General features: G+C 37.3%; 1 protein-coding gene across 4 annotated transcripts in view; it reads left to right on the forward strand.

Annotated features, from left to right (window-relative positions):
* Positions 1 to 27,540, forward strand: part of NDRG3 (NDRG family member 3) — a 166,785-nt gene that overhangs the window by 41,523 nt on the left and 97,722 nt on the right. For 3 of the 4 annotated variants that reach the window (XM_077169479.1, XM_077169507.1, XM_077169489.1), the window contains 2 exons: positions 9,073 to 9,178; positions 18,150 to 18,185. In XM_077169479.1, the coding sequence (XP_077025594.1) occupies positions 9,122 to 9,178; positions 18,150 to 18,185 (93 nt within the window). In that variant the 5' untranslated portion in view covers positions 9,073 to 9,121. The remainder of the gene's footprint in view (positions 1 to 9,072; positions 9,179 to 18,149; positions 18,186 to 27,540) is intronic. The other variant, XM_077169516.1, reaches the window with a different exon arrangement.

Below are 27,540 nucleotides of genomic sequence, written 5' to 3' on the forward strand. Positions count from 1 at the left end.
ATATACCATAAACTAAAAAGGGATATCTATGTAATGCATAAGAATAACCTCCAGCATAACCCCTCAACTCGGTTTGAAATCTCTTAGCCACTGAAACTTTATTTTATCTCATTTCTCTCTTCCCCGTTTTGGTCAAGAAGGCTTTCGCAATCTCATGATTCTGGGTCCCAGCTCATCCCAGGTGTCATTTCCCATGTTGCCAGGGAGATTTACAGCCCTGGGATTCATGTCCCACATAGAGGGGAAATTTTGTCCATTTCTACTTGGGTGGTTTCTCTTTGTTGTTGAGTTATAGAATCTTTAATATATTCTGGATATTAAACATTATCTAATATGTTGTTTCCAAATATTGTTGCCCATTGCATAGGCTGCCTTTTTACTTTCCTGAAAGTAAAAGTTCTTTTTTTAAAAAACTATTTTATTGTGTAGTATAATATATAAACAAAGCAAAGAAATAAAAATGCAATAGTTTTCAAAGCACACCTCTACAAGAAGTTACAGGACAGATCCCAGAGTTTGTCATGGACCACCACATGATCCTCTCAGATTTTTCCTTCTAGCTGCTCCAGAATGTAAGAGCTAGAAGGCTTAAATATTTTATCTCCACAATCGACTTTTTTTCTTTCTTTTTTTGTGAAAAATAACATATATACCAAAAAAAGCAATAAATTTCAAAGCACAGCACCCCAATTAGTTGTAGAACATATTTCAGAGTTTGACAAGAGTTAGAATTCCACAATTTTAGGTTTTTACTTCTAGCTGCTCTAAGATCCTGGAGACTAAAAGAGATATCAATTTAATGATTCAGCAGTCATATTCGTGTGTTAAGTCCTATCTTTTCTGTATAACTCCACCATCACCTTTAATCTTTTTATCCCTCTCTTTAGGGGTGTTTGGGCTACAACCATTCTAACTTTTTCATGTTGAAAGAATCTGTCATTAATATGGGGTAGAGAAATGGAATTATCTGATGTTCTGGAGAGACTGGGCTCTCTAGGTGTCAGGATGTATCTGGTCCAGGGACATATCTGGAGGTTGTAGGTTTCTGGAAAGTTTCCCTAGTGCATGGAACCCTTGTGGAATCTTATATATTGCCCTAGGTGTTCTTTAGGATTGGCTGGAATGGTTCTGATCGGGGTTTGGGAGCTTATGATAGGTAGCAATGTCTAACTGAAGCTTGTGTAAGAACAACCTCCTGAGTAGCCTCTTGACTCTATTTGACCTCTCTCTGCCGCTGATACTTTATTAGTTACACTTCTTTTCCCCCTTTAGGTCAGGATGAAATTGTTGATCCCACAGTGTCAGGGCCAGATTCATCCCTGGGAATCATCTCCCACGTCCTGACAAAGTTCTTTGATACACAAAAGTGTTTGCTTTTGAGGAGATCCCATTTATCTATTTGTTTCTTCATTGCTCACACTTGGGATATAAGGTCTAAGAAACCATGTCTTATCACAAGATTTATAAGATATTTCCCCATATTTTCTTCCATAAGATTTATGGTCTTAGATCTAATGTTTAAGTCTTTGATACATTTTGAGTTCATTTTTGTGTAGGGTGTGAGATGTGGGTCCTCTAGTTTTCCAAATACCATTTATTGAAAAAGCTGCTCTGTCCCAGTTGGGTTGGCTTGACTCCCTTATCAAAGATCAATTATACATAGATGAGATGGTCTATTTCTGTACACCAATTCAAGTCCGTTGGTCAGTGTGCTGATTTGAAATTGTTATATAGCCCAGAAAAGCCTTGTTTTATTTCCTAATCCAATCTTGTGGGGGCAGACCTACTGTTTAGGGTGGAAACTGATTGGATTTTCCCCATGGAGTTGTGACACCCCCAGCTGTGGGTGTGACCTTTTTTTTTTTTTTTTTGAGTGTGTTGTTGCTATTAATTTTTTTTTTTTTACTTTTTTTATTATATGATATATATATCTATATACAAAGCAAAGAAGGAAAAAAAGCAGTAGTTTTCAAAGCACTCTACAACAAAGTAGTTATAGGGTAGATCCCAGAGTTTCTCGTGGGCTGCCATACCATCATCTCAGATTTTTCCTTCTAGCTGCTCCAGAACATTGGAGGCTAGAAAGAATAAATATATTTTTCATCACAATCAACTTTTTTTTCTTTTTTGTTTTTTCTTTTGATTAAATAGAGATGTGACTCTGTCCATGCAAGGTGGGTCTTGATTAGTTTACTGGAGTCCTTTAAAAGGGGAACTATTTTGGAGAAAGCTGAGAGCTGAAAGAGACGCAGACATTTGAGGATGATTGAAGTGCTGACAGAGAGCAGATGCCCAGACACAGATATGTGGAGCTGCAGAGCCCAGCAGTTGTTGCCATGTGCCTTCCCATGAGTTGTTAAGTAATCCAGAACCCAAAATGTGTCCTGGAGGAGCTAAGTGAAGGCCTACAGACACTTAGACAAGAAAGCACTGGCATCAGAAGCTGAAAGCAAAGGAAATAGGAACAAGGATCCCAGATGCCAGCCATATACCTTCCCTGACAGACATTGGCCTTCCTTGAGTCAAGTTATCTTTTTCTGGATGCCTTAGTTTGGACATTTTTATAATCTTAGAACTGTAAACTTGTAACTTAATAAATTCCTTTTTTAAAAACCATTCAATTTCTGGTAATTTGCATGTTGGCAGCATTTAGCATACTAAAAGAGTCAGTATATCTATCTTTATGCCACTACCATGTTGTTTTGACCACTTTAGCTTTGTAATATACTGTAGTCAGGTAGTGTAAGACATCCCACTTCATTTCTCTTTCTCAAGATATCTTTAGCTATTCAGGGCACCTTGCTCTTCTAAAAAAGTTTGGTTATTGGTTTTTCTGTTTCTGCAAAGTATGTTGTTGGTATTTTAATTTGTATTGCATTGAGTCTATAAATCAATTTGGGTAGAAGTGACATCTTTTAACTGTATTTTGTCTTCCAATCCGTGAACACAGTATGCCCTTCCATTTAATTAGGTCTTCCATGATTTCTTTTAGCAATTTCTTATAGTTTCTGTGTATAGATCTTTTGTGTCCTTGGTTAAATTTATTTCTAAATATTTGATTCTTTTGGTTGCTATTGTAAATGGAATTTTTTACTTGATTTCTTTCTCATATTGCTTATTACTAGTGTATAGAAACAGTATTGATTTTGGGGTGTTGATCTTGTACTCTGACACTTTGCTGTACTCATATTAGCTCTAAAGCTTTGCTGTAGATTTTTGGGGGATTTTTGACATATAGTATCAGGTCATCTGCAAACAGTGAGAATTTAACTTCTTCCTTTCCAATTTGGATGCCTTTTATTTCTTTTTTTTTTCCTTTTATTTCTTTTTCTTGTCTAATTGTTCTAGCTAAAAGTTCCAGCACAATGTTGAATAAGAATGGTAACAGGGGGCACCCTTGTCTTGTTCCTGATCTTAGAGGGGAAGCTTTTAGTCTTTCCCTTATTGAGTATGATGGTAGCTGAGGGTTTTTCATAGATTGAAGAAGTTCTCTTCTATTCCTGTCCTTTCAAGTGTTTTCATCAAGAAAGGATGTTGAATTTTGTCAGATTCCTTTTCTGCATCAATCAAGATGATCATGTGGTTTTTCTGCTTTGATTTATTGATGTTCTGTATTATAGTAATAGATTTTCTTGTGTCAAATCAGCCTTGCATACCTGGAATAAATCCCTTGGTCATGGTGTATAATTCTTTTAATGTGCTGCTGGATTCAATTTGCAAGTATTTTGTTGAGGATTTTTTGTTGTTCTTTTTACAATTCTTTTTTTCTTTTTCTTTTTTGTGAAAAATAACATATACAAAAAATCAATAAATTTTGAAGTACATCACAACAATAGGTTGTAGAACAGATTTCAGAGTTTGGTATGGGTTATAGTTCCACAATTTTAGGTTTTTACTTTTAGCTGCTCTAAGATATTGGAGACTCAAAGAAGTATCACTGTAATGATTCAGCAATTATACTCATTTGTTAATCCCTACCTTCTCTGGATAACTTTGTTGAGTATTTTTGCATCTATATTCATTAAATAGATTGGTTTGAAATTTCGTTTTCTTGTAGTATCTGTGCTTTGGTATTCGGATGATGTTGGCTTCACAGAATGAGTTAGGTAGCTATGTTAGTTTGCAGACTGCCAGAATGTAATATACCATAACTGAAACAGCTTTTAAAAATGGGATTTAATAAGTACAAGTTTACCATTCTTAGGCAATGGAAATGCTCAAATTAAGGCACCAACAAAGGTTACCTTAATTTAAGGAAGGTACATTGGTTGGGAAGACCTTTTTCAGCTGGGTAGTCACATGGCTGGCATCTACCCCTCCAGGTTCTGGGTTGCTTAACATTTCTTGGTGATGTCTGCTGGGCTCCAAGCTTCTCCAAACATCTGTGTCTTTGTTCTTGGAAGCAGCTGTTCTCCAAGCATCTACATCTGCTCTTTCTTTCAGCTCTGAGGCTTCTGTTATTTCTGAGGTTTTTCCAAAATACTTCCTCTTTTAAAGGATTTCAGTAAACTAATCAAGACCCACCTGGAATTGGGTGGACTCATACATCGATCTACTCAAAAGATCACACCCACAATTGGGTAAGTCACATCTCCATGGTTATAATCTAATCAGAAGCTCCTGCATACAATATTGAATCAGGGTTAAGAGCAATAACTGCTCCCACAAGATTGAATCAGGATGGCTTTTCTGGGGTACATAATACTTTCAAACTAGCATAGTAGCTTTCCTTCTCTTCAATTTTTTTGAGGAGTCTAAGCAGGATTGGTTCTAATTCATTCTTGAATGTTTGGTAGAATTCACATGTGAAGCCATCTGGTCCTGGACTTTTTCAGAAGCTTCTTGATGACTGATTCATTGTGATTGGTTTGTTGAGGTCATCTATTTCTTTTTGAATCAATTGTTGTCCATGCTTTTCTAAGAAGTTTTATATTTCAACTCCCGTTGTCCAGTTTATTAGCATATAGTGGCTTATAGTATCCCCTTATTATCTCCTTTATTTCTGTGACATCAGTAGTTACTTCCCCTCTCCCATTTCTGATTTTATTTATTTGCATCCTCTCTCTCTTGTTTGTCAGCCTAACTAAAGATCCATCCATTTTATTGATTTTCTGAAAGAAACAACTTCTGTTTTTATTGATTTTCTCTATAGTTTCTGTCTCAGTTTCATTTACTTCTCTTCTTTTCCTCAATATTTCTTTTCTTCTGTTTGCTTTAGGATTAGTTTGGTGTTTTTTCTCTAGTTCTTATAGATGAACAGTTAATTCCTGTATTTTTGCTCTTCTTTTTTTAAAATTTTTTAAATAACAACAAACAAAACATTCTTAGCATACGATCATTCCGTCCTACATATATAATCAGTAATTCACAATGTCATCGCATAGTTGCATATTCATCATCATGATCATTTCTTAGAACATTTGCATCAATTCAGAAAAAGAAATAAAAAGACAACAGAAAAAAATTCATACATACCATACCCCTTCTCTTCTTCTTCTGGGACACCCTTAACACATATATTCATAAACTTCACGTTGTCATTCAATTCCCTGAGACTCTGCTCATGTTTATCTATTCTTTTCCCTCTTTCTTCGTCTGTGTGTGGGATTTCAGATGTCCTGTCCTCTAGTTCACTAATCCTTTCTTCTGCCTCTTCATATCTGCTATTGTAAGTCTCCATTGCTTTTTTCATCTCTTCTGTTGTGCCTTTCATTCCCATAAGTTCTGCCATTTGTTTTTTCAAGCTTTCAAGGTCTTCATTATGTTCCCGCAATGTGTCCTTATTTATCTTTCATCTCTTTTACCATATCTTCCCTCAACTCACTGATTTGATTTTTGATGTGATTTTTCATGTCTGTTCAAACATTCTTTATTAGTTGTTTCAGCTCCTGTGTCTCATTTGAAATGTTTGTTTGTTCCTTTGACTGGGCCATATCTTTGTATTTCCTAGTATGACATTATTTTTTTATTGTAGTTCTTTAGGTATCTGATTTCTTTCATTAATTTATTGGAGGTGGTTTTCACTCTTTTACCTAGGGTTTTCTTGTTGGTTAACTTTGTTGTCTATCTGTTCTTTGGCATTCACTTCAAGTTATTCTAGAACTCTAGCGTAGGTTCTGTTTTACTGATCAGAATTTATCATCTCTTGCTTTTTGGGTTCTTTCCTTGCCTATATGGAACCTTTTACTGAGGAGGGTTTCCTCCAATATGACTGACCCCAGTCAGATTTTCCCAGACCAGACAGGCTTACATCTCAGGAGGAGAGTATAATCAGTTAATCAGTTAGCCAGGAGGTTGTCAGACTTTCCGCTGAAGTGTTTAGATTCTGTGATTTTCCTATCCTCCCCAGCAGCCCACAGCTTCCCACCAGCATAAAGTGGTACAGTGCCTTTAATTCTCAGCAGGCTCTCCCTGTCAGTGATGTGGGTGAGACAGAGGCTAAGGTAGAAGTGGGCTTAGGTTGCTTCTATTTTCCAGCTCCTGGAACCTGAATTCTCTGAAGGTGGGCTACCACTTGAGCTGGGTGCTGCCCTCCTTTTTTCCTTGGGGAAGATACACCCCTTAAGGTATTATCTCCCCCTCTTGACTCATTAGTTTTTCCCTCAGACCTGTCTTGACTCAGCTCTTGCCTGGGTCCTGCTGATGGTTGAGAATGCTAAGGAGCTACTTGGAATAGTTTAAAATAAAATAAATGAATAAAAGAAATCACTTTTCAGAGTGAACCTCCTGCCCCCAATGTTCCAGTTCTCTGAGCTCAGCCCACTCCAAAATCTTCCATCTTTATTCTTTTTTTGTTCTATTTCACTTTTTTTTTCTGTCAGTCCTGCCTCTTCTGTGCTGGGATTAAAACCATAATTGGAGCTTGCCTGAGCTACCTTTTCCTTGCTCCTACTAGAAACTCTTAAAGATACACCCTTTAGGGAATTATTCTCATTCACCTGACTAGTTACTTTGTCTTTCAGACATGCCTTAATTCTGTCCTTGCCTGGGTAGCGCTGCAGCCTGAGAATGCAGGCAGTTCTATTCAATGAGTTGTTAAGAAGTTAAAAAAAAAAAAAAAAAAAAAACAGAGAGAGAGAGCTTTTCCAGAGTTGGACCCAGGCCGCCCAGGTTTACCATTCAAGAGCTGGAGTTGATACGTGGTTCTATGTGTTCCTTTTTCTTGGAGCCCAGCCCTTTTCCACTATTTTGTGATTATCCAACTCAAAAAAAGCCTCTGTTTTTGTTTTGTTTTATTTCTGTTCACCTCCAGTTCTGTCGAGGTGAAAAATCCCAGTTCCTTTGTGCTTACTCCAGATTTACCTGTGCTTGGGGTTTGTTTTCAGCAGTCTGAATTTGTTCATTAATTCTTTAACTGGAGATTGGTTGAGCTACCTTTCTTGCTCCTAGTAGAGTCTGCTTCTTTTTCCCTCAGGGAACCAGCCTGCTGTGCCTGTTGGGGAGGGGCAACAGCCTCCACAGCTTGGGAGATTTACAGTTCTATATGGGGTCTTGGACATTCCAGACTGGTATACGATGTGTACCTGGTGACTGAAGTCCCCTAAACCTCTGTTTTCCCTCCTGCTCTAGCATTGTATTTCCTGATCTTTTCCCTCTCTTTACTGATTAGTTGTGTATTGCTATGTAACAAATCACTACAAAAAAACTCATTTATTAACTTTCATGACTTCTGTAGGTCAGGAATTCTGGAATATGGTTGGTAGGGTGGTTCTGGCTCAGGATCTCTCATGAGATTGAGAGATGTCAGTCTGGTGTCTCTGGGGCTCCAGACTTGAGTAGGGCTGGAGAATCCATTTGAAAAGTGACTCACTCACATGGCTGGCAGGTTGTTACTAGTAAGTTGTTTCCTCTCCACATTTGCAGAGGGCTGCTTGAGTGTCTTCATGATATGGTAACTGGCTTTTTCTAGAGCTAGTGATTCAAGACACTAAAATAGAAACTACATTAACTTTATGACCTAGCTTTGGAAATCACATATAGTTTTCTCTTTCTATTCTGTTGGTTATACAGGTCATCATGGATTCATTTGGGTAGGGGATTACATAAGAGGGTGAGTGTCAAAAGTCAAGAATCACTAGGCTCATTGAAGGCCATCTTGGAGGTTGGTTCATAGTCTCCATCCAATGCTATGATTTCCCAGATGAAGGCTAGTGAGCTTAGCCTTAATTCATCTCCTTCTTCATTCTCATTGTGATTACTGATTTGAGTCTTTATTTTATACAATAGAATCATCCTTCAATTTTTGTCCCCTCTGAATCTACCCTCCAAACTATTGTTTCCTGAAGCATAGCTCTGAATGTGTTTTTCCCTTGCGTATAAATCTTCTGGAGCTAAAATGTACATTGCATGAGAACTGTTGTATTAGTTATCTATTGTTGCATAGGAATATTACTACAAACTTAGTGAATTAAAACATATTTATCATCCCACAGTTTCTCTGGGTCAGGAGTTTGTGCATCTTGGCTGGTCCTCTTCTAGACTCTAGTCAAGGTGTCAGCCAGGGCTGGCTTGTCGACTGAGACTTGACTGGAGAAGGCTCTGCTTCCATGCTTATGTGGTTGTTGATAGCATTTAGTTCCTTATAGACTGCCAGACTGAGAGTCCCAGTTTCTTGCTGCCTTTGAGCTAAAAGCGGACCTCAACTCCTTGCAATGTGGTCCTTTCACAGCTGTCACCGTGCTTTTTTTTCAATGCCAGAAGGGGAGGGAGTATCTCTCAGCCAGATGTTAAAATCGTATATAATACAAAAAAAAATTTTTTTATTTTAATTAAAGCATATGTAATATAATCATGTATAGGTAATCACATGCGTTCGGTGACCTTTACCATATTCTACTGGTAAGAACCAAGAGGAAGGATTACACAAAGGTATGAATATCAGGAGGCAGGGATCATGGAGACCACTTTAGAATCTGTCCACCAAAATAGCTTAGTTTACTGTGCCGTCAGCACCCTGAGCAGTGCTTGACATAGTAAACTATAATATTGTAGTGAATGTGAATGTAGTGTGACTATTATGTTTCCAGCTCTGTGCTTAAGCCTTTTTCTTCACTTTCGTCTTTTCTGTTTCAGACATACATACCAGTTCATTTTTGAGAATCCTCTACTCTCATCTGTCCTCATGGATGAACTTCAGGATGTTCAACTCACAGAGATCAAACCACTTCTAAATGATAAGGTAAATAAAGGCTACTCTTGTCACTGAAATATATACAAGTCTTTTATTTTGAGAATTCGCTTTCTTTATTACCTGAGTATTAACTAACTCAAAACATATTTAGCTTGACTTTCTGTGGAATGTATTCCTTAAATATATTTTTTACCCCCTTTTTTTGACATTTTCCTTCTCTTTTCTTTCTTACTGTTGTTTTAACAAGCCAAATTCAATCAAGTTATTCTTTTTTTTTTACAATCAATGGCTCACAATATCATCATGTGGAAGTTGTCAGTGTCATCACATAGTTGTATATTCATCACCATGATCATTTTTAGAACATTTACATTACTTCAGAAAAAGAAATAAAAAGAAAAATTCATGCATCCCATATTTCTTATCCCCCATCTCATTGGCCACTAGTATTTCAACCAGTCCAATTTTTTTAACCTCTTATTATCTGTGTAGTTCTCCAACACTTACATAAAAAGGAAATATATTATGGACAACCAAGCAATCTTGATGATTGTCCCCCCATTATTTATTTATTTATCCTTATTTTTTTGATCATCTGTCTACACCCTGGAAAAAAGCATCAGACACAAGGTTTTCACAATCACTCTGTCACATTGTAAAAGTTACATAGTTAAACAGTGGTCTTCAAGAATCAAGGCTACTGGAACACAGTTCAACATTTTCAGATATTTCCCTCTAGCCACTCCAGTGCACTTGAATCAAGTTATTCTTAAGATTTTCCTGTTTTACGGATAGAGATGTTAAGGGGAAAGAATACTATGGCTAAGCTGAGCAGCAAGTATGAAGGTGGGGTTTGACTTAGAATCTAGGTATCTTGACTTCCAGTTTCTATAAAGAAAATCTGACACCTATCACAGGTGATGTACATAGGGTTGCACCACTCTCCAAAATTAATCAAGTCTTTGACATGATCTTTCTGTGAACATCAGAATTTTCATCAGGATTGCTTGGTTGTCCGTATTATATCTCCTTTTTATGTAAGTGTTGGAGAACTACACAGTCAGTAGCGCAGGTGGCTGCTACCAGGACCCAACAATTAGAGTAATATGTGTTAGCAGAAAGCTAAGAAAGGTTTATCCTCTTCCTGTCTCTCTCCTTTCAGTAAGCATGCATAAAATACCTTCTTTTCGACTCCATACTTTTGGTTTATTGTCATTGCCCCCTATTAAAATACTCCTGTAGCTTGATGTGAATGAGTCCTTAGCATTTTTTCCTGAGGGAAGAATTAATGGAAAATAAAGGTGGATGAGGTTAAGATGGTAGGGCAACACCAGAAAATGCTGTTGCCTGTTCTCTTTTACTATTCAAAGCAGGTCCTCCACCTGCCACTTCTGGGGCTACTGACTTATTATGTATTTATTTGCTATTGAATCCTGCCAGCCCCATTTTCATCCCTGTAATCACTTCTCTCCATCTCCAACCCTTCTTTTATTTTTCAGTAGATTTCTTGCTCTCTGAGAAAGCTGTACACTTTTTTAATCCCCCTTTTTCAAAAAAGTTCTCTTTCCTTTACATATTAAATATTCATTCATGTGAAGTCCTGTCCCAAAAATGATGTACAATGAAGAAGAGGAAAGAAGTAAAATCTGTATCTTTAAAGCTTAACTATAGCCACGAAAATGAATAGTTTATGAGGCAGATGAGAGTAGGCTAATAAGCTTTAGGAAGTAGCAGATAAGGTATGCTAAACCAGACTGAGCATCAGAATCAGCTAGGGAATTGTTTAAAAATGGATTCCTGGGTCCCAGTCTAGACCAACTAAATCAGAATCTCCAGTGGTGGAGGCCTGGGAGATAGACACACACACGCACGCACGCACACACACACATGCATGCACACACACACGCACGCACGCAACCTCTAAGATGAAAACCTCAACTTTGGTTGCTAATTGGAATTACCTGAGGAGCTTTAAAATTTACTGATGCCTGGGTCCTATCTCCAGGGATTCTTACTAAATTGATCTGGATATGGTTTAATTTTTATAAAAGCTCCAGCTCCCAAGGGTAAGAACCAGGCCTAAAGTGATTCTGATTAGCTAATGTTAGAATTCCCTGACCTAATGGATTTCAGGTGTTTGGGGCACAAATAAGAGGAGAATTCTTCTCTCACCCTGGAAATCCACAGGCTACTAAGGATGTACCTAAATGAAAAAGTGGCATGAGTTAATTCACTGATGTCTCATAGAGAAGGAAGCTGGAAAATGAAAGGGTCAGTGAATGTGACCATAGAAAGGCAGTGAATTAACATCTAGGTCTTCCTCTCTGAGGCCACAGTTATACTTTGGTTATATTTATCATGTGCCAAAGCAATGTCTCACTTCTAACATCTGTCAGCTCCTTTTGATATGCCCAAACTGTTCCTGCCCACTTCCCACGCTCCGTCTTGCTCTTCTCTCTCCCTAAGAAGTGCTCCATTCCATCTCTATTCGTGAGAGCTCCCCTGCTCTAGTCAAGCTTGTAGAAGTAGATTGGCACCAGGCCCTCTTTGAAAGATGGCATTCCCAAACAAAGAATTCTGCCCCTGTTAGCTTCCTTCCCTCCCCAATATGTGAATGCTTCTGTCTTTGCCTAGCATGTGTGTGCTTTTGTATGCATTGTGAAAAGTGTAATTATGATAATGCCTCTATCATTGTTTCATTTGATCCTCCCAATAGCCTGGTGAAGTAGGGAGCACAGATAAATTTGTTTCCATATTGTTGATGAGGAAATAAAGCTAAGAAAGGTAAAGTATCTTATTCAGATTGAGTACCAAAGGGTATCGTTTTCATTAAAGCAAAGAATACTTGCTATAGGGCAGATTCTCTTAATTTCAGTCGTACTGATGTTTTGACAGCCAAAAATATTTCCAGATATTGCCAGATGTCTTCTGGGGGCAAAGTCACTCTGATTGAGAAACCCTGCTACAGGGGATAAGCCTCCAGGTTTGAATAGGAGTACATATCTTGAGGTATTTTTTTATTGCCTATCCTACTGTTACTTATTAAGCACCTTTTATGTGTTTAACATACATTCTTTTTTAATCCTCAGCGTATTCCTCTGAAGTTGATAGTATTATTCCTCATTTAGCTCACTTAGCAGATGAAAAAATTGAGACTAAGATTGACTTGCCCAGTCAGTAAGTGCCAGAGCCAGGACTGAAACACAGGTATTTCCAACTCCAAAACCTGAGCCTTTCCATTGTGCTGACCCTGTTGATGTTTTGGTATCACATGTGTGGTTTATAGTGTCTGTTTAGGGGAAGCCTAGAGATGTATATCAATTCATCTCTTCTTTCTGCCCGTTCTCTTCCTAAATATACTCTTAGCCATAGACATTGCTGCAGCCTTCCAGGCTTCAGGGAACTAAAGGAAGAGTAGTTCCAACTTATCATGGAGATATATGTCCTGAGATGACTGTAATGCAGCATTCTCAATATAGCTTTAAGCGAGGCGTGTGTTAACTTCTCTCTTTTTTTTTTTATACATGGGCAGGCACGTTAACTTGTCTCTTGACATTTGTTGGTATTTTTCCCATTTAATTTTAGTATGCTTGTAATTTTGTCTACTACTCAAAATTGTGAAGAAATGGGTAATCTTGTCATACTTGTTTTGACTTCAGTGGTGAAAAGAAACAACTACCAGTACTTGGTTTTGGTGCAGTGTGGGGTGTGGGGGTGGGCAGAGATGACACAGACAGGTAAAATTATTGTTTTTTAGATAGCATTTCAGAGCATTTTCACAAATAGTATCTTATTTGAGTCTCCCAACCTCTTGTGAAGTAAATAGTTGAAGTTATTTTTTATTCTATATTACAGATGAAGCTCAGAGAGTTTATGTATTGTGATTTGTGCAAAGCTAATGTCTAATAAGCCAGGAAAGCCAGGACTAGAAATTATGTCTTTTGATTTAGACCTGGATCAGGCAGTCTAGGACTCTTCCATCTCCTGCTACCTCTTGTAGCTGGTGGTTTCAACCTCCTCACCCAACAGACATAGTAACAAGCAACAGAACTAACTGATTAGTGGTTCATTTTCACTGACTTCCTCTACCTACTGTTGGTTTGGATACTGTGCAGCCTGATGAAAGCCAAAAGCCAGGCTAGAAAAAAACATTGTGAAGCCACAATGAATTCTGAAGAATTAAGGAAATACCAGGAAAGGAAATAAATGTTTAGTGGAGAGAAAGAAGCAAGTTATTTACTTTGTTATGGTTTTTACAATAGAAAGTGAGATAAATCCTATTTCAATTTGTTTTCCCTTTCTATTAGTAATTGCGGATATAAGCAGGAAGGGAATTGGAGGAGGGAGAACCCAGGGATGCACCTTTTTGTAATGTCCAGGATAGCAGAAAAGTAGAATTGGTACCAGAGTTTTTTTTTGTTGTTCTTTTTTTTTTTAAAGAAGGGGGTGGGCAGCAGCCACTATTGAAATCAGACATTTCATGACATTTTCATCAAAGGATATTTGTGAAGTACAACATCTAGTGGATGTGTTTGACGAAGTGATTGTTGTCAGAAATGACCTAGAGGGGACAGGAGCAGGAAATGACTTCTGTCAAGTAATGATGCAGCTGTGGTAGACAACTTCCAACCAGCTACAAAAGGCAACAGGAGAAGGTGGGAGGAGCACTGGCCCTAGCTACAACTTGACAGTGTGCCCAAGGAATTTTTAATACTGTGAATCAATGGCACATGACATTAGCCTGATAGTTATGTTAGAGGTTATTTTGGAATTGAAATTGTACTTTTTCAGCAGTCTGCCAATGATTATACCTGAAGATAATTTTATTCAGGTATTTTATCTCTTTATGAATTTCTTTGTAAAGACTCAGTTTCTTAATTAGTATTAATTAGTATTTTTTTCTTAAAATGATATAAATACTTAAAATACACACACATTTAGAGAATTTCCATTTTCATCTCTGCATTATCAGCTTGAATAGATTTCTACTTAAAAAGTGATTTACAGGTTGTAAACACTGATTTATTAATATATGTTGTTTATATTAATCTTTATTATTAAAGGAAAACTGAATATTTTCTAGGTTTTTCTAACCCTTCTGTTTGTACAACCCTCCATCTTTCCATTTTCTGTTGATAAGGATTATTGTCTTTTTTTCTTAAAAGAAATGGCATATTTTATTCTCTTTGATAGTTTGTTTTTAATTAATTTGTTTCTAAAACCTTTACTGTTGTAACTACTCCTTCTCCCAACTTTAGTTCCCAGCACATCAATTGCATGTAACCTTTCCTCTTTGGTAGTTGTTTCTTACTCAAATCTAGTATCTCTATTTTGAGATTTTCATAACCTCTATGAAACGATGCTTATTGCACTTGCTTATTGTCAGAACTGAGAATAGAGTAGTGAATTTGATGTTGAACCTGACTTTTTCATAAAATAGTTGGATTTGCCCCAGATTTCTTCCTTTTAGGTAGCTGGATCTAAGGTCATATGTATCTCATTTTTCTTTCCATTATATATGTTGCCTTCTGTCTTTCAAAACTATATATGCTTCTTAACTAGATCTCATGTTGGAAAGCTATGTCTCTCTTTTCCCTACCAATTGCCTGTTTCTTAAACTAGCCCCCCCCACTCCCCGTTTTTGCAGTCTTCTCTTCATTCCTTGATCTCTTCTCAGTTGCTTTTTACTTCTTTAGGCTTGTAATTGAAATAATTACATGTTTTTAATTTACCTTCTTGCGCTGCTTCCTTTACTTTGTATGTTCGTCACTAAGGTCCCATCAGAAAATATTTGCTGTAGCTGGCTGCTAACTTGACTGCAACTTCCAGTAATAATTGTTTTTTTCTCTTAATACGTTCTTTTTTCTCTTTTCCCCCAAATTATCATATTTTATTTTTTCTTGAATCCCTTTCTCCTACTTATGTCTATTTTGTGCAAGAACCTTTGAACATGAATGAGAACATCATCAAAACAAAAAGAAAAATGAAAGCACCCTCAACTTGAAATTTATAAAAGTTTTGTTAGAGTGGAATCATGTACATCAAAGACAAGTAAATCACATTGCTCCAGGCCTCAGGGAAGTCTTCAGCCTTCTGGAATGCACCCATTGAGTAGCACTGAATTTTTATTAAATATATATAATATGGCCTCAGTTAACTTCACTCAAGTAAGGGACCAGGTAATGTTCTTCCTTCAGAAACTCTGATACCAAAAACCCAGTCATAACCTTTTTCAGGATGATCACTCATGAAACCTGAAGCTATTTTCCAAGAGGATCTGATATCTCTTTAAAAGATTTAAAAATTGTAAAAAGGTGAAACACAAGTGCTAGTCTTCCCCGAGTTATTAGTATCCCTTTCAGAAATGCAATATCTTTTTCTTTCTTACACATCTGGGTGTCTAGCTGGGTACACTGGATTAAAAATACTTAGTGTGTGATTTTTTGTTTTGTTTTTGTTTTTGCTAGGCACTCAACAAGCAAGAGATAGCTTGGGTTTCTGGAGGAAATTGCCTCTTTCCATTTTTTGGCATTCCCTTTTGTGCTCATCTTAGATTCCCTCACAGCTGTTTTCAACATGGTTATGAGGAAGAGGATGTCATATATACAGTGACAGCTGTTTTCCAAAGCAGAATTTGTGTCTCTGTGTTCCGTAACCAAGATTTAAGCTCAGACTACAGCGATTTTTCTATAATCTTTTGAAATAATCTCTAAAAGGACCTCTGGAAACCTTATAAGATTGAAACTCTAATATGGTCTGTTGTGATATCATAAATCCTTATTCAAAAGATTAAATGGAAATTTTAAATTTTATATTGCAAAATATTGTCACAAACATATCTTTATAACATAACAGATTCTCCCTCTTTCTCTTATATATATTATATATAATATAATATATAATGTATATATAGTATGTATATTTAGTTTTCTAATTATAAAAGAGGAAGTACATGCTTGTTGTAGAAAAGTATAAAGAAAATTATGATCAATTATAATCTCTCTACCCAGAAATAGCTGCTGTTAATGTTTTGGGGTTTTTTTCCCCAGTCTCTTTTTATAATGCGTATTTTAATATAGTTGAATTCAAACTATAAATATCATTTCATATACTACTTTTTTCCCCACTTAACTATATCGTATCTTAAATTGAATGCAGTAGAGTTTTAGTTCTGTTATATAAGCTCGTTCATTTTATAAATATATATCAAGCACCTGATTTATACCACGTCCAGTACTATATTTGGAGGAAGGTGCAAATTGAATCAGAAACAGGAAACTCACCAACTACTACTGGAAAGCACTTACCCAAGTCCATGTGAGGGCCCTTCCCTATGTTTTTCATAGTCTAATTGGAAATTAAACACAATGACTTCTTTGCAGAAGTCGGACGTTTTATGGGGCTTGTGGGAGCCATAGAATATTATGATTCTGTTTTACAACTGTTACATTCCTTGGAAGTGTGCTATCAAGTCCCATCTGATGAATATCTTAGTTGTTTTTCCATTCTCTGACTGCATCAGACTTTATTTTTAAACTAGGTTTCATTCCAGTAATATTACACCAATTTTTTACTTTACACCTTACTTTTTACTTTACACCAGCTTGTTACTTTATACTCTCTTGCATTTTCTCAGTGGCATCTGCAGTCTCTGATTTGTGATCTATTGTCATCTTTCTCTCCTCTTTTAGTGAAACAGAGGCCACTCACCCATACCCTTATTACCTCAAAAGCTTTCAGTCTCTAGTGCTGTTGAGTAGAAGTTTCTGCAATGATGGAAATGTTCTGTTTCTGCACTGCCCAATATACCAGCCACATGTGTCTGTTAAGCACTTGAAATGTGGCTAATTCAACTGAGAAACTGTTTTTAATTTTAATTAGTTTAAATTTAAATTGCTACATGTGGCTAATGGCTCCCATATTAGAGATGCACTCCCATCTAGAGCCCAACTCTAGATCATCGGCTGGCTCCATGAGTTGCTCTGATGGGGAGGACAGTTTCTTTGTTTGGGTGTTTGAACCATACTGGCTTGTGCTTTTTTTAACTTCTGTAACTGTGTTGTCCTGCCAGCATTGTGGGTAATGGATACATCAGTAGTTTTGAAGAGGATCTTCTTGGATTATGTTGGGAGTGCTTAGTACTCATTTAGAATCAGATTTTTAGATCTTTTCTGGAGGAGTATCTTTTGGGAGGGTGCTTATTAGCAGCTCTGGGCCCTCTGGAAACTGCTGTGAAGACAGATATATTACTATAACACAGTTTCTAAATAATGAGATGGTTTTTCAAGGGAAAGTCTATTTTTTTTTTTAATCAAACATTGCTGTAGTATAATCCCTTTTTAGAAGCTCAAAGGATAATTGAGAATAATTGAAGAATAAGTCACTAATTATCCTTGGATCTTTTTACTTTAATCTACTTTTTAAATGATTCAGGGCTTTGTCCTCAGCAAATAAAATAGTATATTAGGAACCTTGCTTTATCTTTCTCTTCCTCCTTCAATGATACTACCTTTCTTCTTTGATAGATTTCAAGTCAAGTCTTCAATTTCTGATCCATCCATATCTAATCGTTTCTTTAACTCCTGGTTCTAGGCACCCTGGCTTCTGTTCTCTTTTATCCCCTTAGCGTTGACTTCTCACTCAGTTCCTCCCAGTACTACCTGCATGTATTGCAGGTGTGCTCTCAGATTGTCCTCATGCTTTACTCTCTTCCTGCAAGTTCTTACTGCTTTGCTTAAGATATGGAGACAAAAAGTTACAAGCCTTGCTGGGAAACCAAACTCTTTTCCTTTATCTTCTCAGTAAGCCTGCCAAAGCTAGTCCTGCTTCTAAAGACCATCCATTTACTAACACATGTTAGTAACTCACCCGACCTCTGAAGTTTTTGATGAGGTCCATTTCAATTTTATAACAATCAAGAGGGTGTCCCATGCACTACTTTCATTGTGAACTGAATTTGCTGCACATTTGGGGAAGCCACATGGGGAAACTGACTGTGTTTTCTGCCTTCTGTTGACAGAATGGTACACGAAACTTCCAGGACTTTGACTGTCAGGTAAGGACTGTACAAGCACCAAGGAGAGCTATGTACAGAAACTCTGAAGTGCTTCACTTCCTACGGTGGTGGTGTTGTAGAAGGGGATTTTTTTCATAGTTAATTATTACTCCTTAATGTTCTTTTGGTTTTTGGACCAAGTTTCTTTAAAATGATTTGCTATCATGTTCAAAAATTGTCTGCTAGGTTCCTGGATTTTTGTTTGTTTATTTGTTTTTTAATTGCTATAGATTACTAGATTGCCTTATCTCTCTTTTTTTTTTTATTAATTAACGGAAAAAAGAAATTAACCCAACATTTAGAAATCATACCATTCTACATATGCAATCAGTAATTCTTAACATCATCACATAGATGCATGATCATTGTTTCTTAGTACATTTGCATCGGTTTAGAAGAACTAGCAACACAGCAGAAAAAGATATAGAATGTTAATATAGAGAAAAAAAATAAAAGTAATAATAATAGTAAAAAAAAAAAAAACCTATAGCTCAGATGCAGCTTCATTCAGTGTTTTAACATGATTACTTTACAATTAGGTATTATGGTGCTGTCCATTTTTGAGTTTTTGTATCTAGTCCTGTTGCACAGTCTGTATCCCTTCAGCTCCAATTACCCATTATCTACCCTGTTTCTAACTCCTGCTGGACTCTGTTACCAATGACATATTCCAAGTTTATTCTCGAATGTCGATTCACATCAGTGGGACCATACAGTATTTGTCCTTTAGTTTTTGGCTAGACTCACTCGGCATAATGTTCTCTAGGTCCATCCATGTTATTACATGCTTCATAAGTTTATCCTGTCTTAAAGCTGCATAATATTCCATCATATGTATATACCACAGTTTGTTTAGCCACTCGTCTGTTGATGGACATTTTGGCTGTTTCCATCTCTTTGCAATTGTAAATAACGCTGCTATAAACATTGGTATGCAAATGTCCGTTTGTGTCTTTCCCCTTAAGTCCTTTGAGTAGATATCCAGCAATGGTATTGCTGGGTCGTGTGGCAATTCTATATTCAGCTTTTTGAGGAACCACCAAACTGCCTTCCACAGTGGTTGCACCATTTGACATTCCCACCAACAGTGGATAAGTGTGCCTCTTTTTCCACATCCTCTCCATCACTTGTCATTTTCTGTTTTGTTGATAATGGCCATTCTGGTGGGTGTGAGATGATATCTCATTGTGGTTTTGATTTGCATTTCTCTAATGGCCAGGGACATTGAGCATCTCTTCATGTGCCTTTTGGCCATTTGTATTTCCTCTTCTGAGAGGTGTCTGTTCAAGTCTTTTTCCCATTTTGTAATTGGGTTGGCTGTCTTTTTGTTGTTGAGTTGAACAATCTCTTTATAAATTCTGGATACTAGAGCTTTATCTGATATGTCATTTCCAAATATTGTCTCCCATTGTGTAGGCTGTCTTTCTACTTTCTTGATGAAGTTCTTTGATGCACAAAAGTGTTTAATTTTGAGGAGCTCCCATTTATTTATTTCCTTCTTCAGTGCTCTTGCTTTAGGTTTAAGGTCCATAAAACCGCCTCCAATTGTAAGTTTCATAAGATATCTCCCAACATTTTCCTCTGTTTTATGGTCTTAGACCTAATGTTTAGATCTTTGATCCATTTTGAGTTAACTTTTGTATAGGGTGTGAGATATGGGTCTTCTTTTATTCTTTTGCATATGCATATCCAGTTCTCCAGACACCATTTATTGAAGAGACTGTTCTGTCCCAGATGAGTTGGCTTGACTGCCTTATCAAAGATCAAATGTCCATAGATGAGAGGGTCTATATCTGAGCACTCTATTCGATTCCATTGGTCGATATATCTATCTTTATGCCAATACCATGCTGTTTTGACCACTGTGGCTTCATAATATGCCTTAAAGTCCGGCAGCGTGAGACCTCCAGCTTCGTTTTTTTTTCTCAAGATGTTTTTAGCAATTCGGGGCACCCTGCCCTTCCAGATAAATTTGCTTATTGGTTCTTCTACTTCTGAAAAATAAGTTGTTGGGATTTTGATTGGTATTGCATTGAATCTGTAAATCAATTTAGGTAGGATTGACATCTTAACTATATTTAGTCTTCCAGTCCATGAACACGGTATGCCCTTCCATCTATTTAGGTGTTCTGTGATTTCTTTTAACAGTTTTTTGTAGTTTTCTTTATATATGTTTTTTGTCTCTTTAGTTAAATTTATTCCTAGGTATTTCGTTCTTTTAGTTGCAATTGTAAATGGGATTCGTTTCTTGATTTCCCCCTCAGCTTGTTCATTACTAGTGTATAGAAATGCTACAGATTTTTGAATGTTGATCTTGTAACCTGCTACTTTGCTGTACTCATTTATTAGCTCTAGTAGTTTTGTTGTGGATTTTTCCGGGTTTTCGACGTATAGTATCATATTGTCTGCAAACAGTGATAGTTTTACTTCTTCCTTTCCAGTTTTGATGCCTTGTATTTCTTTTTCTTTTCTAATTTCTCTGGCTAGAACCTCCAACACAATGTTGAATAATAGTGGTGATAGTGGACATCCTTGTCTTGTTCCTGATCTTAGGGGGAAAGTTTTCATTTTTTCCCTATTGAGGATAATATTAGCTGTGGGTTTTTCATATATTCCCTTTATCATTTTAAGGAAGTTCCCTTGTATTCCTATCTTTTGAAGTGTTTTCAACAGGAAAGGATGTTGAATCTTGTCAAATGCCTTCTCTGCATCAATTGAGATGATCATGTGATTTTTCTGCTTTGATTTGTTGATATGGTGTATTACATTAATTGATTTCTTATGTTGAACCATCCTTGCATACCTAGGATGAATCCTACTTCGTCATGATGTATAATTCTTTTAATGTGTTGTTGGATACGATTTGTAGAATTTTATTGAGGATTTTTGCATCTATATTCATTAGAGAGATTGGTCTGTAGTTTTCTTTTTTTGTAATATCTTTGCCTGGTTTTGGTATGAGGGTGATGTTGGCTTCATAGAATGAATTAGGTAGTTTTCCCTCCACTTCGATTTTTTTGAAGAGTTTGAGGAGAGTTGGTACTAATTCTTTCTGGAATGATTGATAGAATTCACATGTGAAGCCGTATGGTCCTGGACTTTTCTTTTTAGGAAGCTTTTGAATGACTAATTCAATTTCTTTACTTGTGATTGGTTTGTTGAGGTCATCTATGTCTTCTTGAGTCAAAGTTGGTTGTTCATGTCTTTCCAGGAACCCGTCCATTTCTTCTAAATTGTTGTATTTATTAGCGTAAAGTTGTTCATAGTATCCTGTTATTACCTCCTTTATTTCTGTGAGGTCAGTAGTTATGTCTCCTCTTCCATTTCTGATCTTATTCATTTGCATCCTCTCTCTTCTTCTTTTTGTCAATCTTGCTAAGGGCCCATCAATCTTATTGATTTTCTCATAGAACCAACTTCTGGCCTTATTGATTTTCTCTATTGTTTTCATGTTTTCAATTTCATTTATTTGTGCTCTAATCTTTGTTATTTCTTTCCTTTTGCTTGCTTTGGGATTCGTTTGCTGTTCTTTCTCCAGTTCTTCCAAGTGGACAGTTAATTCCTGCTTTTTTGCCTTTTCTTCTTTTCTGATATAGGCATTTAGGGCAATAAATTTCCCTCTTAGCACTGCTTTTGCTGCGTCCCATAAGTTTTGATATGTTGTGTTTTCATTTTCATTCGCCTCGAGGTATTTACTAATTTCTCTTGCAATTTCTTCTTTGACCCACTCGTTGTTTAAGAGTGTGTTGTTGAGCCTCCATATATTTGTGAATTTTCTGGCACTCGCCTATTATTGATTTCCAACTTCATTCCTTTATGATCCGAGAAAGTGTTGTGTATGATTTCAATCTTTTTAAATTTGTTAAGACTTGCTTTGTGACCCAGCATATGGTCTATCTTTGAGAATGATCCATGAGCACTTGAGAAAAAGGTGTATCCTGCTGTTGTGGGATGTAATGTCCTATAAATGTCTGTTAAGTCTAGCTCATTTATAGTAATATTCAGATTCTCTATTTCTTTATTGATCCTCTGTCTAGATGTTCTGTCCATTGATGAGAGTGGTGAATTGACGTCTCCAGCTATTATGGTATATGTGTCTATTTCCCTTTTCAGTGTTTGCAGTGTATTCCTCACGTATTTTGGGGTATTCTGGTTCGGTGCGTAAATATTTATGATTGTTATGTCTTCTTGTTTAATTGTTCCTTTTATTAGTATATAGTGTCCTTCTTTGTCTCTTTTAACTGTTTTACATTTGAAGTCTAATTTGTTGGATATTAATATAGCCACTCCTGCTCTTTTCTGGTTGTTATTTGCATGAAATAACTTTTCCCAACCTTTCACTTTCAACCTATGTTTATCTTTGGGTCTAAGATGTGTTTCCTGTAGACAGCATATAGAAGGATCCTGTTTTTGAATCCATTCTGCCAGTCTATGTCTTTTGATTGGGGAATTCAGTCCATTAACATTTAGTGTTATTACTGTTTGGATAATATTTTCCTCTACCATTTGCCTTTTGTATTATATATATCATATCTGACTTTCCTTCTTTCCACACTTTTCTCCATACCTCTCTCTTCTATCTTTTCGTATCTGACTCTAGTGCTCCCTTTAGTATTTCTTGCAGAGCTGGTCTCTTGGTCACACATTCTCTCAGTGACCTTTTGTCTGAGAATGTTTTAATTTCTCCCTCATTTTTGGAGGACAATTTTGCTGGATATAGGAGTCTTGGTTGGCAGTTTTTCTCTTTTAGTAATTTAAATACATCATCCCACTGTCTTCTAGCTTCCATGGTTTCTGCTGCAAAATCTATACATAGTCTTATTGGGTTTCCCTTGTATGTGATGGATTGTTTTTCTCTTGCTGCTTTCAAGATCCTCTCTTTCTCTTTGACCTCTGACATTCTAACTAGTAAGTGTCTTAGAGAACGCCTATTTGGGTCTAATCTCTTTGAGGTGCGCTGCACTTCTTGGATCTGTAATTTTAGGTCTTTCATAAGAGTTGGGAAATTTTCAGTGATAATTTCTTCCATTAGTTTTTCTCCCCCTTTTCCCTTCTCTTCTCCTTCTGGGACACCCACAACACGTATATTTGTGTGGTTCATATTATCCTTGAGTTCCCTGATACCCTGTTCAAATCTTTCCATTCTTTTCCCGATAGTTTCTGTTTCTTTTTGGAATTCAGATGTTCCATCCTCCAAATCACTAATTCTATCTTCTGTCTCTTTAAATCTATCATTGTAGGTATCCATTGTTTTTTCCATCTTTTCTACTTTATCCTTCACTTCCATAAGTTCTGTGATTTGTTTTTTCAGTTTTTCTATTTCTTCTTTTTGTTCAGCCCATGTCTTCTTCATGTCCTCCCTCCATTTATCGATTTTGTTTTTGAAGAGGTTTTCCATTTCTGTTCGTATATTCAGCATTAGTTGTCTCAGCTCCTTATCTCATTTGAACTATTGGTTTGTTCCTTTGACTGGGCCATATTTTCAATTTTCTGAGCATGATCCGTTATCTTCTGCTGTCGTCTGGGCATTTAGTCAGATTTCCCTGGGTGTTGGACCCAACAGGTTGAAAGATTTTTCTGAGAAATCTCTGGGTTCTGTTTTTCTTATCCTGCCCAGTAGGTGGAGCTCGTGGCACACGTTTGTCTGCGGGTCCCACCAGTAAAAGGTGCTGTGGGTCCTTTAACTTTGGAAAACTCTCGCCATGGGGGAGGTTCGCCAGCCGAAGCGGCTTGGAAAAGTGCCAGCCGGCCCGGGGGTCTGAACGCGGGGAGGGTCGCCGGCCGCCGCAGCCTGTGAGAGCGCCCATCTGAATTTCCTAGTCGGCCCGGGGTGCCAAGCGTGGCGGGAGGGCGCCAGCCGCCGCGGCCCAGGAGAGTGCACCCTTTCCAGCCGGACCGGGGAGTCACGTGTTTGGAAGGGACCCCCCCGGTCACCGTGGGGATTTCCGATCCAATTCTCTCAGTTGGTCCGGGGGGCCGCGCGTGGTGGGGGCGCCAGCCGCCGTGGCTTGAGGGGACCGCCTGCCCAATTCTGCCAGCTGGTCCGGGAAGGAGGAAGGGAGGGACTCCGGCCACTTGCCGCCCCGCCCGGGAAAGCCCGCGCCCCTCAGCGATCTCACTGGAGCAGGTTCTCTCAGCCATTCAGCCATTCCAGGATGGGGTACGCTGTCTTTTTGATCTCTGTCGTGGCTCCGGGAGCTGTTCTGTATCGTTTCTACTCCCCTAGTAGCTGTTCTGGAGGAGGAACTAAGATCCGCGCGTCTTACTAAGCCGCCATCTTCTCCGGAAGTCCAATTGCCTTATCTCTTTATATTTAAGTTCTGCTTTCTTCAAGTGATATTGAAAACCCCAGTCACAGGTGTCAAATGGAAGGTTGTCACCCCACTGCAGGAAAGATAGGGAGGGGTGAGTTGGTGGAGGGGGGCAGGGAGATTCTTTTTTCTTTTTTTAACTTTTTTCATTGTGTAGTATAACGTATATACAAAGCAAAGAAATAAAAAAGCAATACTTTTCAAAGTACTCTTCAACAAGTAGTTACAAGACAGATCCCAGAGTTTGTCATTGGCTACCACACGATCCTCATATTTTTCCTTCTAGCTGCTGCAGAATATAGGAGGCCAGAGGGCTTAAATATTTTTTTATCATTACAGTCAACTTTTTTTTACTTCTTTTTTGTTTGCATGGGCAGGCACCAAGAACTGAACCCAGGTCTCCAGCATGGCAGGTGAGAACTCTGCCTGCTGAGCCACCGTGGCCCACCTACCCTTTTTCCTTTTTTTTTATGAAAAATAGCACATATATATATATAAAGCTATAAATTTCAAATCATAGCACCACAATTAGTTGTAGAACATATTTCAGAGTTTGACATGGATTACAATTCCATAATTTTAGGTTTTTACTTCTAGCTGTTCTAAAATACTGGAGACTAAAAGAAATATCAATTTAATGATTCAGCATTCATCTTCATTTGTTAAATTCTCTGTATAGCTCCACCGTCACCTTTGATCTTTCCATCCCTCTTTTTAGGGGTGTTTGGGCTATGGCAATTCTAAATTTTTCATATTGCAAGGATCTGTCACTAATATGAGGTAGGGAGATGGAACTATCTGATGGTGGGGGAGAATTCTTGATAGCAAAATCTTTTCCTAAAATAAAAACTGTTGTTAATGCAAAGTACAAGAGCTTTGGCTTTATATTTAGGAATACAAAGTTCAACCTCTAACTCATTTTAACTAATTTTCCTACATGATATTGCTCTTCCAAGTCTGCTTTTTCTTGTAGCTCTATAGCTAATTTGAAGAATCAATAAAATGAACCAGCAACTCTCCATCTACTTACTTAATCTGTTGGCTGGCACTAAAAGAAATGGGAGGAAGTGTCGAGTACATGGAAGAGGTGAACTTGTAAGCCCAGGCAACCCAATCCTCCCACCGTTGGGATGGATGTCTTATCAGTAGCTAGTAGTAGCAACATGAAGTAGACTCTGAAGGTACTAGGCAAGAAAGGAGAGTGCTGGGAAACCAGCTTCCTTGCTTCTAAGATTCAGCCAAGCTGGACACCCATAGGCAAATAATTATTTTCAAATGTGTTTTATGTTAAGTATAGCAGAATCTCTCTGTCACATTGGCATCAAAAAGAATTATCTCGTAGGCAAACCAGCTATAGCATAATAATTTATTGGCTACCTACTATATATATTAAATATACATTATCTCTCCAGTCTTTGGAGTAATATCACAAGGTGGTTTTTATTATCTCTGTTTTACCAGTGAGGAAACTGAGAATAAGATTTCATGACTTGCCATTAGGTGCAATGGGGATTGAATTCCAATACAAAAGAATTCTTTCTGATTCCTTTGCCTACGTTCTTTCCCACTTAGACACGTTTGGAGCTGAGATATTGTAAGGAGCTGAGTTGTACTTAATGCTGAGAATCCTTGGCAAGACAGAGGAGGCTTGCCTTGGAAGGAACAGGACCCAGTTCCAAATATCTTTTGGTACCACTGTTTGGCAATAAATGGATATATAAAACATAATCAAATTTAAATTTAAAAATATATAATCAACCTCATGCTGCTAGGAGATCATTTACTGTATGTGATGGTTCCTTGACTTGAAAACAGAAACAACAACAAAAAAGTTGTTATTTTTTGGTAAATGGTTGTAGTCATATGTGGGCTTATTGTCCTTTTTTTTAACTTTTTAAATATTTTCAAACGTATAGACAATTACAAAAACAATATAAACCCTATACAGAATACTCCAACACATACCCAGATCCATCACTTTTAACATTTTGCCACATTTGCTGTATAATTCTATCTGTAATCTATCTCTCCATCCGTCAACTGTTTATCAATCCATTTTCTGAACTTGAGTGTAGGTTGTATACATCATGCTCCTTGAACACTTAATACTGCCATGTACATTTCTTAAAAACGATGCTATTCATTTATATAACCACCTTAAGTACAGTTTCCAAAGTTCAAGAAATTTAACATTGATATAAAGCTTACAGTCTATTTTCCAAATTATTCATGTCCCAATAATGTCCCTTTGAGCCTTTTCTTCTCCCTTGCTAGATCCCTTCTTTCCTCTTTCCCTCCCTCCCTCCTTTCCTTCCTTCCTCTTTTTCTTCCTATATACAGCATAAACTTTTCTATCTCACCCATTCCCAAACATAGCATTCCATGGGATTAATCACATTCACGATATTGCCAGACCTTCACCACCTTCCATTACTAAAATTTTCCCTTCCTCCCAAACAGAAACTCTACACCCATTATACATTAACTCCCATTCCCCCTATTCCCTACCTTGTACTCTATTTTCTATCTCCACAAGTTTGTACATTCTCCAGTATTTTCTTTGTAGTTATCATGGGACTTAAGTTTAATATCCTAAATCTATAACAATCTTGTATACTTGATACCAACTTAATTTCAATGGTATATTAAACTATCTCCATCTCCCCACCTTTATGTAGTTCTTATCGCAGATTACATATTTATACATTATGATTCTAAAATCACTGATTTCTCATTATATTTTCTATATTTGCCTTTTAGATCCTGTAGGAAGTAAAAAATAGCATAATAAACCAAAAGTGCATTAATACTGGCATTTATATCTACCCATGTCATACCCTCAGTGGAGATCCTTATTTCTTCATGTGACTTTGATCTTTTGTCTGGTGTCCTTTACTTTCAACCTGCAGTACTCTCTTTAGCCTCTCTTATAGGGCCAGTCTTGTGATAATGGACTGTCTTTATCTGGGAATATTGTAATCTATCCCTCACTTTTGAAAGACAGTTTTGCTGGATATATAATTCTTAGGTTGACAGTGTTTTCC

This window comes from Tamandua tetradactyla, chromosome 1 (genome assembly GCF_023851605.1).
Source record: "Tamandua tetradactyla isolate mTamTet1 chromosome 1, mTamTet1.pri, whole genome shotgun sequence".
Classification (NCBI taxonomy): Eukaryota; Metazoa; Chordata; class Mammalia; order Pilosa; family Myrmecophagidae; genus Tamandua; species Tamandua tetradactyla.